Raw genomic sequence first — 19,357 nt, 5'->3', positions numbered from 1 at the left:
ACTCAACAAGGGCAACAAAAGGGAATAACTGAATAAAATATTTTTTTAAAAAAGAAAAGAAAAGAAAACATTTACTGTCTTGAGGTAATTAGCCGAAAGCAGTTGGCGACAACTGCATTTGTCTTCTCTGGCTAGTAAGTTAATCACCGCTTCTCTGCCTGCCTCAGTAGTGCTGACACGGAGCCCCAGAAATAATTCTGTTGGCAAAAAAGAAAAAAAAAAGTAAGAAACATATGAACTTGGAGGGAGAGGAAAGAAACAGAAGTAACCAAACCAGCCCCAAGGCTTTGTGGGAACTCTGGTGGTTGAGGGCAGAGAGGGTTGTGGTACAAGTTTTGGTGTTGGGTGAGGTGTGGAACAACCCCCTAGAATTTTATAATCTGGAAAATCACGATTAAGTGACTAATCATTTATTGTTAAAAGTCTGCCCAAGGCTGCCACAGCCCCACCTGCGTCCCCTGTGCCTGAAAGGAACAGTGGTATGCCTGGTAGCAGCACCAGGTAAAGTAAGACCTTATGTAAAGAGCAGAGCAGTGCCAGCCTTTGGCAAGCTCCCATCTAAGAAAGAGACTTGACCTTAAGCTGCAGGCCACAAGGCAGCACCATGGCCTCCGTGGGCATCAATCAGCCTCAGCGTGACTGGGGACTTTTCCTCTGGATCCCTGTACAGGCCACCAAATGACCTCAAACAGAAGGTTTCCCCCTAGCCAGAGGGCTTATTCCAAAGCAGACGGCAGAAGAGGGGCCAGCCCGGAGAGGCAGTCATGGCAAGACCCATGTGCGATTCCCCGAACCCCAAGGCCAGTGATATCCCCACCACCAGCCCGCAACTCATCTGTGGGGGAGCCCCCTCCGAAGTGCTACCAGAAGGCAAAACAGCGCCCTTTCTCCTGGGAGATGCAAAGCCTGTCAGGTCTTGCAGCCTGCTGTTCCATACAAAGCCGGTTCCTGCGGGCTTGCTTTCCAGCTTCCCTGACTCATTTAAGTAGAGATCTACATATGCATGTTCTCCAAACCTTGTCAGTCACCCACTCAAAAAAAAAAAAAAAAAAACACAACAAATTTGAAACCAGGCAGCTGATGAGGAAGACAGATTCCTGGATCTCTTCTCTTGCTGAGCCATGAGCAGTCTAGCTTTTGAGAGTAGAAAGAGGGACTGCTTTTTCACTCTCCGGAGTGGCGCATGGAAACTGGACTCCAGCCAGACTACACAGTAGAACCTCTTGGGGTAGTGTTTTAGACATACAGAGGTGAGGGAGTCGGGCGGTAGTGCAGTGGGTTAAGCGCAGGGACCGGCATAAGGATCCCGGTTCAAGCCCCTGGCTCCCCACCTGCAGGGGAGTCGCTTCTCAAGCGGTGAAGCAGGTCTGCAGGTGTCTGTCTTTCTCTCCCCCTCTCTGTCTTCCCCTCTTCTCTCCATTTCTCTCTGTCCTAACGATGACATCAATAACAACAATAATAACTACTACAACAATAAAAAGACAAGGGCAACAAAAGGGAAAATAAATAAATTTAAAAATTAAAAAAAAGACCTTTCTTGGTGAAAGTCCCCTCCTCTTAGACCCTTCTTATGTCACACCAGAACCAACATTCCATCGACCCAATGAAACAAACTCCTCCCACTTCATGTTGTGCTGTGCAAAGAACCTTTACCAGCACGCCTCTCAGTTCCCCAGGCACAAATTTAGTGAAAACAAAGTGCCCGTGCTTCCCAGGGACCCCGCTGTGCCCTGCCTCGGCCCTCAACATGGTTTTTCTGTGGCTTGTGCTTCTGTTGTACTGTGTGTCACCTTGCTGGGAGTTAAAAGTTCCGTCCAAATAACTTTTTTACTTTGCTTACTCCTGATCTAAGAAGCTTATCTTTAAATTTGCACCTGTCTCTCAAAGTATTCTGTGATAGCCTTGGAGGGAAAAAAAATCTGTTACATAACTAAGCCAGATTCAGTAAACTAAACAAGACAGACACACAAACATACAGATAATTTTAGACATAAAACTCACCAGTTTTCAATTCCATTTCCTCCTGTTTCCCAGATCTTTGGTAGAACTATGCTCATTCTAAAATAGTAGAGTGACTTCAAAATAACTTCAGTGATCATCTCTCCTCCAATTCTAATGCATGTGTAGGCCAAGCAGTATTGAATGTAGAAAATTACTTTGCATGACTTTTTCAGGTAGAAAATTAAATAGGTGTGTAAGCAGTTCAGACAAACGCCACTTGGTTGACCATCCTGGAGCAAGAAAATAATGTTTATTGTCACTGAAACAAAAAAAAAAACAAAAAAAAAAAAAGGAAAAGAGAAAGAAAAAGCATGCTTGTGCTTCTGGCTCATGGTTTTAAAATTTCATTACAGAACACACAAGAACACACAGCAGCTCTGGATTAAGGTGGTACTGGAGATCGAACTTGGGACCACTGGTGTTTCTTTTTTTGCATGTTATCCCTCAGCCCCAAAGTTTTTAATTCCAACTTATACTTCTTTAACATTACACACACACACACACTCACACACACACACACACACACACACACACACACACACACACACACACATACACATACACACACACACATACACACACATACACACACATACACATACACACACACATACACATACACACACATACACACACATACACACACATACACACACATACACATACACACACATACACACATACACATACACACACATACACATACACACACATACACATACACACACACACATACACACACATACACATACACACACACATACACACACACATACACACACACACATACACACACACACATACACACACACACACACACACACACACACACACACACCTGGGGAAACAGCTTGGGTGGTTCACAATAGGTGTGTGGAGTGAGATCAGGCAGGGTTCTAGAACCTGAGGAGAGCATGTCTGCAGCTTGTCCTCTGGCCTCACACAGTCTGTCCCCATATACATGGGACCACTGGAGTCTCCATTTTCCCGCCTTCTCTGCAGAAAGTAGCAACCTACCCCCACCCCCACAGGACCAAGGTCAAGGTCAATGTTTGCAGCCAGGCAGATATGCTATAGACCTCTCCAAGAGGGGAGAGGCTTGTGTGTGTGGAAAGGGGGTGCTGGGACCATCCCCAAGCACCTCTGCAGGTGACAGAGACCAAGAGACCTGGAAGAATGTGAAGGATTTTGTTAAGAGACCCCCCAACCCCTTCAAAGATAAGTAGGGGGTCTGGGTGGTGCTGTCGTTTTGCAAGTGAGGCAAAAGCCACCACACCAGCCCCAGGATGTGCACCATGACCATTTAAGTGGTGAAACTGGGAGGGAAAGAAACTCAATGTTTATGTGTTTTCAAGAGAGAATCCAATCAGACTGTAACACTAAACTGCTTTCTTTGCTAAAAAAAAAAAACAAAAAACATATAGCATCATTTGGTGTGTTTTTAAAGTGTACATAAATGCCATCATCCCAAACAGATTCTTTTTTTTTTTTAAATAATTTATTTCTTTATTGGGGAATTAATGCTTTACATTCAACAGTAAATACAATAGTTTGTACATGCATAACATTCCCCAGATTCCCATTTAACAATACAACCCCCACTATGTCATTCATCTTTCATGGACCTGTATTCTCCCCACCCACCCACCTACCCCAGAGTCTTTTACTTTGGTGTAATACTCCAATTCCATTTCAGGTTCAACTTGTGTTTTCTTTTCTAATCTTGTTTTTCAACTTCGGCCTGAGAGTGAGATCATCCCATATTCATCCTTCAGTTTCTGACTTATTTCACTCAACATGATTTTTTCAAGGTCCATCCAAGATCGGCTGAAAACGGTGAAGTCACCATTTTTTACAGCTGAGTAGTATTCCATTGTGTATATATACCACAACTTGCTCAGCCACTCATCTGTTGTTGGACACCTGGGTTGCTTCCAGGTTTTGGCTATTACAAATTGTGCTGCCAAGAACATATGTGTACACAGATCTTTTTGGATGGATGTGTTGGGTTCCTTAGGATATATCCCCAGGAGGGGAATTGCAGGGTCATAGGGTAAGTCCATTTCTAGCCTTCTGAGAGTTCTCCAGACTGTTCTCCACAGAGGTTGGACCAATTGACATTCCCACCAGCAGTGCAGGAGGGTTCCTTTGACCCCACACCCTCTCCAGCATTTGCTGCTGTTACCTTTTCTGATGTATGACATTCTCACAGGGGGGAAGTGATATCTCATTGTTGTCTTGATTTGCATTTCTCTGACAATCAGAGACTTGGAGCATTTTTTCATGTGTTTCTCGGCCTTTTGGATCTCTTCTGTGGTGAATATTCTGTCCAAGTCCTCCCCCCATTTTTGGATGGGGTTATTTGTTGTCTTGTTGTTGAGTCTGGCAAGCTCTTTATATATGTTGGTTATTAAACTCTTATCTGATGTATGGCATGTAAAGATCTTCTCACATTCTGTGAGGGGTCTCTTGGTTTGGGTAGTGGTTTCTTTTGCTGTGAAGAAGCTTTTTAATTTGATGTGGTCCCATAGGTTTATACTTGCCTTAGTCTTCCTTGTAATTGGATTCGTTTCATTGAAAATTTCTTTAAAATTTATGCGGAAAAAAGTTCTGCCAATATTTTCCTCTAAGTATCTGATAGTTTCTGGTCTAACATCCAAGTCTTTGATCCACTTGGAATTTACTTTTGTATTTGGTGAAATACAGTGATTCAGTTTCATTCTTCTGCATGTTTCAACCCATTGTTTCCAACACCATTTGTTGAAGAGACTCTGCTTTCCCCATGTAGTAGTCTGGGCCCCTTTGTCAAAGATTAGATGTCCATACGTGTGGGGCCTCATTTCTGGGCTCTCAATTCTATTCCACTGGTCAGTGTGTCTGTTCATGTTCCAGTACCAAACAGATTCTTTGGCATATTACTTTTTATTTTTTTAATTTTTAAAAATTTTTAAATTTTATTTATTTACTTTCCCTTTTGTTTCCCTTGTTGCCTCTCACGCTGTTCAAAAGCTTCTACATCTGATGCATTCTCAGACTGTCTGAAACCATACTTCATTTCTGGACCATGATGAAGAAAGGTTATGATGACTGTAACAGCTAAGATTTAGCAAGAGATTTATGAGAACATTCAGCAGTTGGAAATCCGTAGCTATTTTTTCTGTGTGCTACGGATGAAAGGTGGACTGCATTGTAGTAAAATTTTATAACTTTTCCAGAAATATCTTAAAATGAATAAAACAAAAAATTACAAAGAAAATGAGTCAAATAAAAGTTATCATGTATTTATCTTTTTTTATGACTATATTGTTTTTAGATAGAGCTGTAGAGACAGGGAGGCAGAGGAAGAGGGGAAAGAAATGGAGGGAAGCATCCTTGAACACAGTAGGGCCAGGTTTGAAGCTCTGCCATGCACATGGCAAAACCACTCCTTTGCTGTCCTGAAAGTTAAAACGTCTTTTAGATAGGCTATAGTTATGTGTGTTTCTTAAATATGATCTTCCAGTCTAGACAGTTATTGCAGTTTTGAAGTAGTGAGCTGGGAGGTGCTTTACTTGGCACAGCTCATCATTGACTGCACCAGGCTCTGGGCTCAAACCTTCACACCCCGTCAGAGCTCCATGAGTGGCGGAGAAATTTGTGGTGTGACTCTCTGTCTCTATCTTAAAACTGAATAAGGGATGAGGAAATGGCACGTTAGTATTACAAAATGATTTTCATGCCAGAGAACCCAGAGTACTAGGACCAATCCCTAACACCACCATCAGTCAGAGATGAACAGTGGTCAGGTAAGCAAATACGTATTTTAAAATGGAAAAATTGCCTTATGGTGGCATCAAGGATACACAGAACCCTGGGTTCATAACTCTGGTGTAATAAGAACTGATGTAGTGTTGAGCACCAGTGATATTTCAAGATATGGGCACTAACTCTTATGTGATATAAAAATATCTGTAAGTCCTTTTGATGGCAGAGTCACGAACATTCTTTTTTTTTTTTTTTAAATAAAAAGGAAACACTGACAAAACCATAGGATAAGAGGGGTACAACTCCACACAAGTCCCACCACCAAAACTCCATATCCCATCTCCTCCCCTGACAGCTTTCCTGTTCTTTATCCCTCTGGGAGTCTGGACCCAAGTGCCACATACATCCTCTTCTGTCCTAGCTGTATGACAAGGTCCCAGCTGGAAAAGGACTATTTCAAGGAGGAGCTCCTTCTGGGAAAGGGTGTGGCAGAACAGGAGGAATGTTATTCTCTCTAGGAGTGACTGGAACATTGAGTTGTACCTATACTGAAGCAACTGCAGTAACCACCCTGTGAAAACTGTAAACAATCCTTCTTGTCAGAAATTGCCAGACAATATTTCCCAAACAAACCCAATGGACATTTTATGGCAGCATTACAAAGGGATGAGCTGTTAGCTCCTTGGCCTACCAAGCATCTGGACCCCAACCCTGCAAGAATAAGAAAACTAATAACAGAAAGACAGTTCCCACAGCACAGGGACCCCCATGGATAGCTTACACGTTTAATGAGAGACTCTGGTAGCCACCTAGGTCTAGAGGGTTACAGAGAGTCCCTGACCCTTCACTCCCCTATACAGGAGCATATGAAGAGAAAGGCATTCATTGGGTAAATATTGACGGAGTAAGAACAACGTATTCTCAGCTGGGGTTTATGGAGAGATTGGCTAGTCAAGGTCCACCTTGGTGCATACACACTAAGGAACAAAAACAAACTATAATTAAGCAGTTAAACCAGTATTACAAAAAATGTTGCCCAGAGTGGGTACGCAGTAAGGAGGAAATAGAAAACATAGTACATAGAAGAAGATATTAACCAGAGATATAATAAAGGTTATTGTGCTCTGTTACAATATAATCTGTTTCTCACCTTTTTTAAAACTATTTATTTTATTATTTATTCCCTTTTGTTGCCCTTGTTGTTGTTTTTTTGTTGTCATTATTGTTGTCGTTGGACAGAGAGAAATGGAGAGAGGAGGAGGAAGACAGAGGGAGAGAAAGACAGACACCTGCAGACCTGCTTCACCGCTTGTGAAGCGACTCCCCTGCAGGTGGGGAGCCGGTCCTTGTGCTTTGCGCCACCTGCGCTTAACCCACTGCGCTACAGCCCGACTCCCTGTTTATCACCTTTTTAAAGGAAATGATAGGAAACTTCTAAAAGGTTACTTTCATTTGTACTGTAACTCTTGCTGCAACAGCTTTACTGCAAAGTGTAAAAAGGGCTTGCTTGCTTGAATAAATCAGACGGACATCAGACCTCGAGTCTGTTGCTTTTGATTTCACTCACATCTTCGTGTCCGGTCTTGTTCTTCTCCACCGCTACCCTGACCCACCTCCAGGGGACCCTTACCCGCTGCAGCTGAACTGCAGCACCCAAGGTCATTGTGGGATGCAGAAGGTGGAAGGTCTGGCTTCTGTGATTGCCTCCCCACTGAACATGGGCATTGACTGGTCAATCCACATTCCCAGTCTGCCTCTCTCTTTCCCTAGTGGAGCAGGGCTCTGGGGAAGCGGAGCTCCAGGACACATTGGTGGGGTTGTCTGTCCAGCGAAGTCTGGTCGGCATCATGCTGGCATCTGGCACCTGGTGGCTGAAAAGAGAGTTAACATACAAAGTCAAACAAATTGTTGATCAATCATGAACTTAAAGGCTGGAATAGTGCAGATGAAGAGTTGGAGGGGGTCTCCGTTCTATAGACAGCTAGTAGGCATATTTAAATTATATTCCAAAGGGCCTGTGGCTATACTAGTTTTTTTTTTTTCTTTTTTCCCTGAGCCTGAAATCTGATAGGCAGGTGGATCCAAGTTATTGTCTGGGGAGACGAACATTCTTAAGAGCGTTCTAGCTTGTCACTTAGGTTCATAATGGAAGGAAAGGCCCAGTTTCCAGCAGAGGTTAGTGAAGTGGAGATAGAGCTTTTTCCCTCTCTAAGTTCATGGACGTTACTGCTGTGCCCCCAGGAGTCTGTAGACCCCAGGCTGGATGGCTGGTTCTCCTCAGTGCAACAGGACTCCCGTCAGCTGCCCAGGTCAGCCTCAGGCTCTGCAAGGCATTTGGCAAGACACAAATAACCATTATTCCATTCAGGGAGCTATTGCTGCTCTGGACAAGAAAATGTGATGATGTGGTGTAGTGGGTTATAACCTAGGAAAATCACCTTGATGGTGTGGGCACCAGAGCAACGGAGATGGGGGGATCGCGCTGATGGATGGGGACTGCGGGAAATTGTCTTGTGGCTGAAGTCCAGACAAGGTGGTAGTCCTTTACTGAAGGCCGTCTTGTTGAAGGGATTTTATTTTTCTGACAGTAAGGGCAGGTGCTTTCTGTCAGTGGTCCGGCTAAACACCAGCAAGGAGCCGCTATGGTCTCTGCTGGGCGTCTTCAGCAGCCTCGTCCTCCATGTGTCCCACACTCTAAGGTCCACTTGTCTCTGCCGCCCATCTTGTGAACCCAGAGGGATCTGGGTGTGCTCAATAGCTCCATCCTTCATTCAGGGCAATACTGAGACTAAGAGGGTCCACCGTTGAGTCAACAAAGAAGACGAAAAAGGACACTGGGAGATTCACCGGCTTCTTAGCCCTCTCGGCAGAGGGCTCTCTTAAAGATAAAGTCGGGACATAGAGGAGACAGAGAGACTGAGAGACGAGGCGCAGTTCTGTAGAGGCTTAGATTGTCCTTAGAGACGCCGAGAAGCCCGGGCCGTGCCCTGGGTCTTGAGATGAACCGAGGGGATCCCGTGAGCCATTCTGGAGACAAGTCGCACTCACCTCTCCTCGCTCGCCATTACCTTGCCTCCTTGCCTTCTTCTTCTTCTTCTTCTTCTTCTTCTTCTTCTTCTCCTTCTCCTTCTCCTTCTCCTTCTCCTTCTCCTTCTCCTTCTCCTTCTCCTTCTCCTTCTCCTTCTTCTTCTTCTTCTTCTTCTTCTTCTTTTTTTTTTTTACCCCTCCAGGGTCATCACTGATTCTCCGTGCGGCACTACAAATCCATCACTCCTGGAAGCCCCTGCCCCTCTCCCCCATTTTACTGATCGGTCAGAGAAATTGAGAGACGAGGGTAGATGTTTAGCTCCACTATAAGGGGGTAGAGGCAGGGACCTTTGGTGGTGGGAATGGTGTTATATACATTCCGAAACTAATAAATAAATAAATTAATTAATTAATTAAAAAAATGAAAGTTATCCTCCAAGAAGCTGATGCTGAAACAGTCTTGTTACTGACACACACACTCAGATGTACACATACACACACACACGTGAAAACACACACACATGCACGCACACACGCACACAGACACGCACAAACACACACACAAACACACACACACACAGTATCTGTTGGGCTGTTGGAAAAGTCATGAAGTATTTTTCTGTTTTTCTATGCAAAAAAATAAAATTGTCACATTGACCTCACCAAGATGTCCCAGACCACCCCCCCTCCAGAGCCCTCCTAGGGAAAGAAAGATAGAAATAGGCTGGGGTTATGGATCATCCTGCCAACCCCATATTCAGCAGAGAAGCAATTGCAGAAGCCAGGACTCCCAGTTCCTGCACCCCAAAAGGAATTTTGGTCCATACTGTGATAGGGGAAGAAAGGGGACAATGACCACTGAGTTATGAAACCCAATTCCATTAGGATCCAGAAAGAGAAGAAGAAGAAGTAGTAATAGGTGTATGTTGTTAAAATTCGGCGGCTCCAGCTGGGCGGGCTTGCTTCACGGGCCGGTAACAGAGACGCGGAGACAACGGCTGGGCAGGGAAGCTGTATTTCTTTATTCAGGAACAACGATTCATAAACTAAACCAAACTAATCACCAAACAGAACTCTGCTGTCTCTTTGCGGCGGCGCAAGCACTCTCTCTTACTCCCGAACTCAGCAACTCAGGAACCCTGGAACTCTGGAACTCTGGAACTCTCTCCAACTCTCGAACTCAGGAACCCTCTCGCAAGCACTCTCTCCAACTCTGGAACTCAGGAACCCTCTCTCGGGGTTCCTAGGGGCAGGGCCAAGCGCCTGCGAAACTAACTGGACCGATCCAATTCTCTTGGCGGGGGAGAACTAGAACCCAATGTAAAGCATACAACAATGGTGTAGGTGTGACTTAGAAAGGAAGAGAAGATAGGACCATAGAAAAAAAATGGACAAAAATATAGATAGATAGAGTTATAGAAATAATAGTCAACCCATACCTGTGACCTTGGGAGAACCACTGCAGTTTCCAGTGGAGGAGATGGAGGACACAGAGCTCTGGAAGTAGCAATGGTATGGAATTGTTCCCCTGCTACCTTGTAATTTTGTAAACCAATATTAAATCACTAATACAAATAATAGTAATAAAAATGCGCCCTGACTCTCCGACAACCCAATAACCAGGACTGTTCCCACAGCTCAGAAGAAACGCCTCAGCCTGCCTGTCTTCCTGGAAAACCCCTCATGTCCTGAATTCGACCCAGTCAGAACCTCTGCTTCAGCTGAACAGCAATGGCCTCGGCCCGGCCCCGCTGCACGCACTCACAGATGAGGAGGAGATGATAAAGAACACCGGTGAGTGGAGATTTGTTAACTCGCTGGACCAGCAGATGACACAGTGGATAGGCATCGGACTTTTAAGCCTGAGGTCCCAAGTTCAGTCCCTAACAATGACGCACGTACCGGCATGAAGTCTGATTCTTTCTCTCTCTTTCCTCCTGTCTTTCTCTTTAGTAATTAAACAACAACAAAAATCTTTATTTAAAAAAAAAAAATTGACTTCCATCAGAAAAGGGGAAAAAAAAAGTCAATCATCAGCGACAAAGGGCATTCCAACAGAATAAATGATCTCCTGGCCTTTTTCTTTTTTCCTACAGTTAGAAGATTTGCCAAGGAGAAGATCGCCCCTTTGGTTTCCACAATGGACGAACATTCAAAAATGGAGACATCAGTAATCCAAGGGCTGTTTCAGCACGGGGTATGTACGGTTCTCAGTCCCGGTAGCCGACTCTCGGGAGCACACTGCAGGGTTCTCATATGTGCCTGCAGCCCAGCGGACCGAGCCTCTTTCCTGGTTGAAGTCATCTGTGACTCTGTCTTTCAGATTCAGGGGCTGGTTCCAGATTTTTTTTTCTTTAATGAACTGATCTTTCATTAGAAACTAGAACGACTAAAAGAAAAATGTTAGAAGCAAGACAGAGAGAGAGAGAGAGAGAGCGACTTCTTTAGACCCTCGATAGATACTCAGCTGGGGTGATTTTGTCGCCCGAGAGACACTTGGCAGTGTTCAAGGACATTTTGGATTGTCACCTCCTGAGGAAGGGGCATGTCCTGACGTCTAGTGATCAAGGATGCTGCTTCTGTGTGCAGGACACCCTCCCGACAGAGACTCACACGGTTGATCGGGGCCCAGGTGCCGAAATCTGCTCTAGCAAAACTCTGCTGTGGCAGGGCCTGGCTGTGGTGGTGCGCTTGGTTGAACACACACCTTCCCGTGTCTAAGGACCTGAGTCTAAGTCCTTGGCCCCCACCAAAGGAGTGGTGCCATACAAATGTCTCTCTATATGTATTTATCTCTCTCCCTGACCCCTCTCAAATTCTCTCTGTCCTATCAAATAAAATAGAAATGTTAGGGGTCCGCGAGGTGGCGCTCTTAACCCAGTTAAGAGCACATAGTACTTAAGCACAAGAATCCGGTCAAGGAATCGGATTTGAGCCCCCTGTTACTTCCTGCAGGGGGGTGTGGGAGGGATGAACGTCACAAGCGGTGAGTCTATGTTACATAACTGCTTTGGCCAGTTATCTGCTGACGGGCGTTCAGGCTGCTTCCACTCCTTGGCTGTTGTGGACAATGCAGCTGTGAGCACAGGGGTGCCTGTGTCCCTTCTAATTAGTGTTTGAGTGTCCACTGGATAAATGCCAAAGAGTGGTCTTGCTGGATCATAAAGTAATTCCATTTTTATTTGTTTGAAGAATGTCCATACAGCCTTCCTTAGGGGCTACCCCAGTTTGCATCCCCACCAGCAGTGGAGCAAACTCTTTCTCTACAACCTCTCAAACACCTGTCATTTCCTGGTTTGCTGATGTCAGCCTTTCTCTGGGGTGTGAGATGGGCTCTCAGTGTAGTTTGAATTTGCATTTCTCTAATGATAAGGGAAGTGGAGCATTTCTCCCTGTGTCTATGGGCCACGTGTATCTCTTCTTTAGAAAACTGTAGTCCTTTGGCCCACTTCCATTCTATTCTTCAAAGCATTTCCTCTCTCACTTTTTGCTTTTAGACCCTGAACAAAAGCAAATGTTGTATACGAACTTTAAAGCAAGAATTTATATGTCATAGTTTTGCAAAAGCATGCTCTTGTAGGCATTTTCCCCTATAAAATAACTTTCTTAATCTGTGTTTCCCTGTTCTTCCTTCAGCTGATGGGGATTGAAATTGACACCAAATATGGAGGGACAGGCGCTTCCTTTTTCTCCTCTGTCCTGGTGATAGAGGAACTAGCGAAAGTCGATGCATCTGTGGCCTTGGTATGCGACATCCAGAACACAATAATCAACAACGTGATTAAAAAACACGGAACAGAATTACAAAAGGCTACCTATTTCCCCAAGTTAGCCACAGAACAAGTGAGTTGAAATGATTCTGATCTCTTCCAGAATGCAAGCTTTTCCAAAGAAAATGTAGCTTTGATGGTGGCTTTACAATCCCAGGCCATAATGCAGCACTTGAACCAGTCAAGTCGTGTTCAGTAATGGATGCCACTGGGAGGACACACTGTGCATCGCACAGGCCACTGGGAAAATCAGAAAATAATCTTCAGAAAATGAAGTAGTTCCTGTGTGTGTGTGTGTGTGTCCAGTTGTGTTTTCCAATACCACTGTTCAAGGGTTTTGGTTTTTTTTGTTAAATTTAATTTAAAAAAATTTTTTAATCTTTATTTATTGGATAAGGACAGCCAGAAATCAAGAGGGAAGGGGGTGGTAGAGAGGGAGAGAGACAGAGAGACACCTGCAGCCCTGCTTCACCACTTGCAAAGCTTCCCCCCTGCAGGTTGGGACCCGGGGCTCAAACCCTCGTCTCTGTGTATTATAATACATCCGCTCAACCAGGTGCACCATCATCGGGCCCCTAGTGATTTTATTTTATTTATACTATTTGTTAAATATTTTATTGGTGTGAGAGAGAGAGTTTATAATGGTGCTAGGGGTAGAACCTAGGACCTCAGAGCCTCAGGTATGAGAGTCTTTTGCAGATCCATGATGCTGTCTGCCACTTACATTATGATAATCTTTATCTGACAATCTATTTTTATAATTATGATAATCTGTTATCTGACCCAGTTTAGTCAAGCTTAACTTTGCCACGAGTGCTTAAGTTTTTTTGTTTTTTTTTCTTTTACCGGAGCACTCACCAGCTTTGGCTTTCGGTAGTGTGAGGGATTAAGCCTAGGCCACTGGAGCCTCAGGCAGGAGAGATTCTTAGCATTATGCCCTGTGCTGCACAAGCAGTATGCTGTCTACACCCATCCTGAGTGCTGAAGGCTTTCAGTGCATCTTGGACCACCTGCTCTTAACCCTCTGTGCTGCCGCCCAGCTCCCTTTAAGTCCGTCTTGGGCAGCAGCCGAGGAGGCGGCTCAGCTGTGGAGAGCAGGGACTTGCAGAAGGGGTTTGGTTCCCGGCACTGCCTGTTCAGAGCAAGTGGCATGAGCCCTCTCTGACGAAATAAATCAATCCGTCTTAGACGAATAGTAGCATATATCTTAGCAAATATCACTGTCGGAACACGGTTCCTATTTTGGATAAGGCGCAGACTCAGACATTCGGTCGACAGTGTTTATTTTGCCACCGCTGACTCCTTCCATCCAGATGGTAAGTACCGTCACCAACTGGACTTGTCTCCCTGCCTGTGGTAGGTGGGCAGTTTCTGTCTTTCAGAGGCTGAAGCAGGTAGTGACTCGTTTGCTCTGAAGACCAGAGCGGACAAAAAGGGGGATTACTATGTCCTCAACGGGTCCAAAATGTGGATCAGCAATGCAGAGTACGCGGGGCTCTTCCTGGTCATGGCCAATGTGGACCCTTCCGCCGTGAGTGTCGTCCCTCAGCGCCCCCTCCCCTCATCCCATCTCCACTCTGCAGACCTCTGCCATGATTTTTAAATATTTATTTATTCTCTTTTGTTGCCCATGTTCTATTGCTGTAGTTATTATTGTTGTTGTTATTGATGTCGTCATTGTTGGATAGGACAGAGAGAAATGGAGAGAGGAGGGGAAGACAGAGAGGGGGAGAGAAAGATAGACACCTGCAGACCTGCTTCACCGCCTGTGAAGTGACTCCCCTGCAAGTGGGGAGCCGGGGGCTCGAACCGGGATCCTTATGCCAGTCCCTGCGCTCCATGCCACATGCGCTCAACCTGCTGCACTACCCCCCGACCCCACATCCCTTTTTTCCTTTCTTTTATGTGTGATTAACTGGGTGCGCCACCACCCGGCCCCAGTTCTTTTTAGTTTTTAATTAATCTATTTATTTTTTATGAGAAAGACGAGAGAGAGAGAGAACCAAACATCACTCCGGCACGTGTGCTGCTGGGGATTGAACAGAGACCTCAGGCTTGACAGTCTGATGGTTCATCGACTGCACCACCGCCCAGTCCACCTTTGTGCTAGATTCTCTGTCATCCTCGGTGTGGAAGAAAAAAAAAGTTAGATGCCTTTTCATTCTCTTATTTGCCCCCCGGCCCCCCACACCCGGACACACACTGTGGATGCGTGATTCACTCCACGGAGCTTCACAGAACTGCACCCTGTGCCTCTCTGGTGAAGGAGGGAAGCAGGTCTGCAGCGCACTGGTTCCTGGCAGCTTCAGCTCAGCAGCAGCCAAGCACCCACTGTGTGCGTGTGTGAGCCCTGGCTTGATCCCCGTTGTCACTTGAGAACAACGAAGAAGGGGGCTGGGCGGTGGCGCACCAGGTTAAGCGTACTTCAGTGCAAGGACCCATGCAAGGATCTGGGTTCGAGCCCCGGGCTCCCCAACTGCAGGGGAGACACTTTGCAAACGATGAAGCAGGCGCCTCTCTTCCTCTATCTCCCCCTCTCGGTGTCTCTCTGTCCTGTCTCCTATCCGATAAAATGGAAGAAATGGCAGCCAGGAGCTGCGGATTCCCAGTGCCCGGCAGAGAGCCCCAGAGATAACCCTGGAGGCAACAGCAACAAAAAGACAAAATAAGTACGATGCCAGGGCTGCAGTACTTGCCACACTTTTTTCTTTCACTTATAATAAGAAAGAAAGAAAGAAAGAAAGAAAGAAAGAAAGAAAGAAAGAAAGAAAGGAAGGAAGGAAGAAAGGAAGAAAGTCATTTAAAATTTAGGCCGGGGAGGTGACTCAGCAGCAGAGTGTATGCATGAAGCCCTGAGTTCTGCCTCTGACATAAAACTTTGCAGATGCCATTCAGTTGGAAAATAACACAATACTGTAACTGAATCTTTAAACATTGACATCTTTGATCAAATTTAAAGCATGGAATTCTCATGACCATGTCATAACTTTGCACAACTCCGTGACTTGAGTAAGTAGCCATAGTGGTTTTCAGAAATAGAAAGCAAATGATCAAGTGGGCCAGGTGATGGCACACCTGGCTGAGCACACAAGTTACAGTGCTCAAGGATCCAGGTTCAAGCCCCCAGTCCCTACCTGCAGGGGAAAGCTTCAGGAGTAGTGAAGCAGGGCTGCCAGTGTCTCTCTCCCTCCCTATCACCCCCTTCCTTCTCAATTTCTGGCTTTCTATCTAATAAAGATAATAATAATAAAAAATTTTTAAGTAAATGATCAAGCTTTTGCTTTTTTAATGTACCTGCTGCCTTCCAGCTATTTCTGCATTGTAATGCATGTTCTACGATGCCTAGTTCATTAGTAAGGACAACTCACATCCGTTTTAGTTTCCTGTGTATTTTGAACTCTCTGTAAACAAGAGGTCTGCTCAACACAAGTGGTGATGGGATTCTGAGTCTTTCTTTCTAGGGCTACAAAGGAATCACCTGCTTCATAGTAGACCGTGATACTAACGGCCTTCACATAGGGAAACCAGAAAACAAAATGGGAATCAGAGCCTCTTCCACCTGCCCACTGACATTTAACAACGTCAAGGTAGGTATTCTAGAATTTCCAGGAATATTTTGTTGTGAAATAAACATGACTTGAAATTATGGACATCCAATACAGATGTTAAAAAAATATGAAAGAGGGATTCAGGCGGTAGCGCAGCGGGTTAAGCGCACGTGGTACAAAGCGCAAAGACTGGCTGGCATAAGGATCCCGGTTCGAGCCCCCGACTCCCCACCTGCAGGGGAGTCGCTTCACAGACAGTGAAGCAGGTCTGCAGGTGTCTCTCTTTCTCTCCTCCTCTCTGTCTTCCCCGCCTCTCTCCATTTCTCTCTGTCCTATCCAACAACAACATCAATAACAACAATAATAACTACAACAACAACAAAAAAAAAACAAGGGCAACAAAAGGGAATAAATAAATATAAAACAATTTTAAAAAAGAATTTCTTTTAAAAAATGTGAAAGAGCAGGAGAGATGGTATAATGATTATGCAAAAAGACTATTTGGACTGAGGCTCCCTTGTCCCAGGTGTAATCCCCCACACTACCATAAGCCAGAGCTTAGCATTGCTCTGGGAACTAAACACGCTCATCCAAAAAAGGTCTGAGTACACCTATGTTCATAGCAGCACAACGTGTCACAGCCGAAACCTGGAGGCAACCCAGGTGCCCAACAACAGATGAGTGGCTGAGTAAGTTGTGTTCTGTACACACAATGGAATACTACTCAGCTATTAAAAATGGTGGTTTCACCTTCTTCACCTCATCTTGGGTGGATCTCAAAGAGATCACGTTAAGTGAGATAAGTCAGACAAAGAAAGATGAATATGGGATGATCTCACTCATAGACAGGAGTTGAAAAACAAGGTCAGAAGTGAAAACACAAAGCAGAACTTGGACTGGAGTTGGTGTATTGCAGCAAAGTAAAAGACTCTGGGGTGGGGGGGGGAGGATTAAGATCCTGGAACATGACGGCAGAGGAGAACCTAGTGGGGGTTGAACTGTTATGTGGAAAACTGGGAAATGTTACACATATACAAACTATTGTATTTTACTATCAACTATAAACCACTAGTCACCCAATAAATTTTTTAAAAAGTCAGTACCTAGGTAGAGCAGTGCTGTGGTTCTCTCTCTTTCTCTCTCTCTTCCCCTATACACACAAAATATATGTCTTTAAGATAAAAGAGCCAAGTATTAGGCAAGCAGAGATGTACATGTCATTAAACTCTCGAACAATGTTATCAGGTATTCTTGTGTCCTTATCTCACCTTAGGTACTTAGTATATATACATATATTTTATTTATTTATTTATTTCCTTTTGTTGACCTTGTTGTAAGTGTATATATGTATATATATATTAATATTTATTTATTCCCTTTTGTTGCCCTTGTAGTTATTATTGTTTTTGTTGTTGTTGTCGTCATTGTTGGATAGGACAGAGAGAAATGGAGACAGGAGGGGAAGGCAGAGAGGGGGAGAGAGAGACAGACACCTGCAGACCTGCTTCACTGTCTGAAGTGACCCCCTCCTGCAGGTGGGGAGCCGGGGGCTCGAACCGGGATCCTTACTCTGGTCTTTGTGCTTTGCACCACCTGCGCTTAACCCGCTGGGCTACCGCCTGACTTCCCTAAGTATATTTTTTTGTAAGCAGCGAAGTCAAGCATGAGAAACTTCCTGCCCAGCACGTGACTCTACGCGCAAATGGCAAATGCCAGTGGCATGGGGTCGTGGCTCAGCGACTGAGCACAGAGCTTGCCTGCCAGGGGCCCCTGGGTTCAGTCCCCTGTACTGCTGCCAATGACAGAGCTTAGTGGCACTCTGGTCTCTCTCTCTCTCTCTTTCTCTCTTTCTCTCTCGTTTTCTCTCAAAATAAATACACAAATTAAAAAAACCCAAAAACTCAGATTAAGTGTCAAGAATTAATCCCATCTCCATTCTCTGACCTATAAACTGCAGGACCAGGTGTGCTGGGTAGACTTGTTCCTTGTGTCCTCCTAGGCGTGGGGGTGTCAGCCCGGCACAGGCCACACGGTGGCGATGTTGCACAGTGAGCGCGGGCGAGCTTGCACCTCGGACCTGGCTGGCAAAGTTTCGCTTGTGGTGTCTTGCCTGCCACTTCTATGAGCTCATGACCTTGATCTCCAAGCTTAGGGGTCACTTTCATAGGGGACATCGGAGCCTCACCACTTCCCCCGCCCGCCTTCCTCCTTCTTCCCCTCTTCTCTCCATGATCTGTCCATCCCTCTCCCCATTGCCCTGTGAATAAAATAGAGCTAGTCATCTCTGGGGCCTCACTGCCTCCAGGAGGACCTCTTCCTCCTGAAAGAGATACAGAAGAGGGAAGAAAGAAAGAAAGAAAGAAAGAAAGAAAGAAAGAAAGAAAGAAAGAAAGAAAGAAAGAAAGAAAGAAAGAAAGAAAGAAAGAAAGAGGAAGGGAGAAAGAGAAAAGAGGCAAGATACCTACCAGGTCACCAAAACTTCCTTCGGTGCCATTACATGCCCAGGGGAGGTCAGGCCTGGGTTACCTCCCTCTCTGGTGAGCTATCTCCCCAGCACCATGACTTGTATTTTTAATTGTTTCTTGAGTTTCAGAAATTATGAGTAAAAAGACTCGGTCCAAACTCTGGTGGATATCCTTGGGAGGAGAGGGGGAGAGCAGGGGTGAGGGGTGGCAGGAGGGCACACGACTGTGGTTGTCATCTTATGATCTTGTAAACTATTAGCAAATCACTAATAAAATTATTTTTTAAAAAGAGAGCGATTATGGGGCTCCAGTTTTTATTATTTTTTATATTTATTTTCCCTTTTGTTGCCCTTGTCATTATTGTTGTTGTAGTTATTGTTGTTGTTATTGATGTCGTCGTTGTTGGATAGGATAGAGAGAAATGGAGAGAGGAGGGGAAGACAGTGGAGGAGAGAAAGACAGACACCTGCAGACCTGCTTCACCGCTTGTGAAGAGACTCCCCTGCAGGTGGGGAGCCGGGGCTCGAACCAGGATCCTTATGTCTGTCCTTGCGGTTTGCGCCACGTGCGCTTAACTCGCTGTGCCATCGTCCAACTCTCTGTTGTTTTTTATTGTTGTTGTAGTTGTTATTGTTGTTGTTGATGTCGTTGTTGTTGGATAGGACAGAGAGAAATGGAGAGAGGAGGGGAAGGTGGGGGGCCAGAGAAAGACAGACACCTGCAGACCTGCTTCACCGTCTGTGAAGTGACTCCCCTGCAGGTCGGGAGCTGGGGGCTCAAACCCGGATCCTTATGCCGGTCC

The 19,357-nt window shown here is 45.2% G+C and overlaps 1 protein-coding gene across 1 annotated transcript in view; it reads left to right on the top strand.

The window, feature by feature from the left end:
- Positions 1 to 19,357, top strand: part of ACADSB (acyl-CoA dehydrogenase short/branched chain) — a 44,454-nt gene that overhangs the window by 9,178 nt on the left and 15,919 nt on the right. The window contains exons 2-6 of the mRNA XM_016186662.2: positions 10,410 to 10,566; positions 10,869 to 10,969; positions 12,409 to 12,615; positions 13,903 to 14,073; positions 16,004 to 16,129. Coding sequence (XP_016042148.1) covers positions 10,410 to 10,566; positions 10,869 to 10,969; positions 12,409 to 12,615; positions 13,903 to 14,073; positions 16,004 to 16,129 — 762 coding nt within the window. The remainder of the gene's footprint in view (positions 1 to 10,409; positions 10,567 to 10,868; positions 10,970 to 12,408; positions 12,616 to 13,902; positions 14,074 to 16,003; positions 16,130 to 19,357) is intronic.

Source organism: Erinaceus europaeus, chromosome 14 (assembly GCF_950295315.1).
Source record: "Erinaceus europaeus chromosome 14, mEriEur2.1, whole genome shotgun sequence".
NCBI classification, from domain to species: domain Eukaryota; kingdom Metazoa; phylum Chordata; class Mammalia; order Eulipotyphla; family Erinaceidae; genus Erinaceus; species Erinaceus europaeus.
The sequence above is the reverse complement of the archived record's forward strand: the minus strand, read 5'-3'. Positions and strand labels throughout refer to the sequence as shown.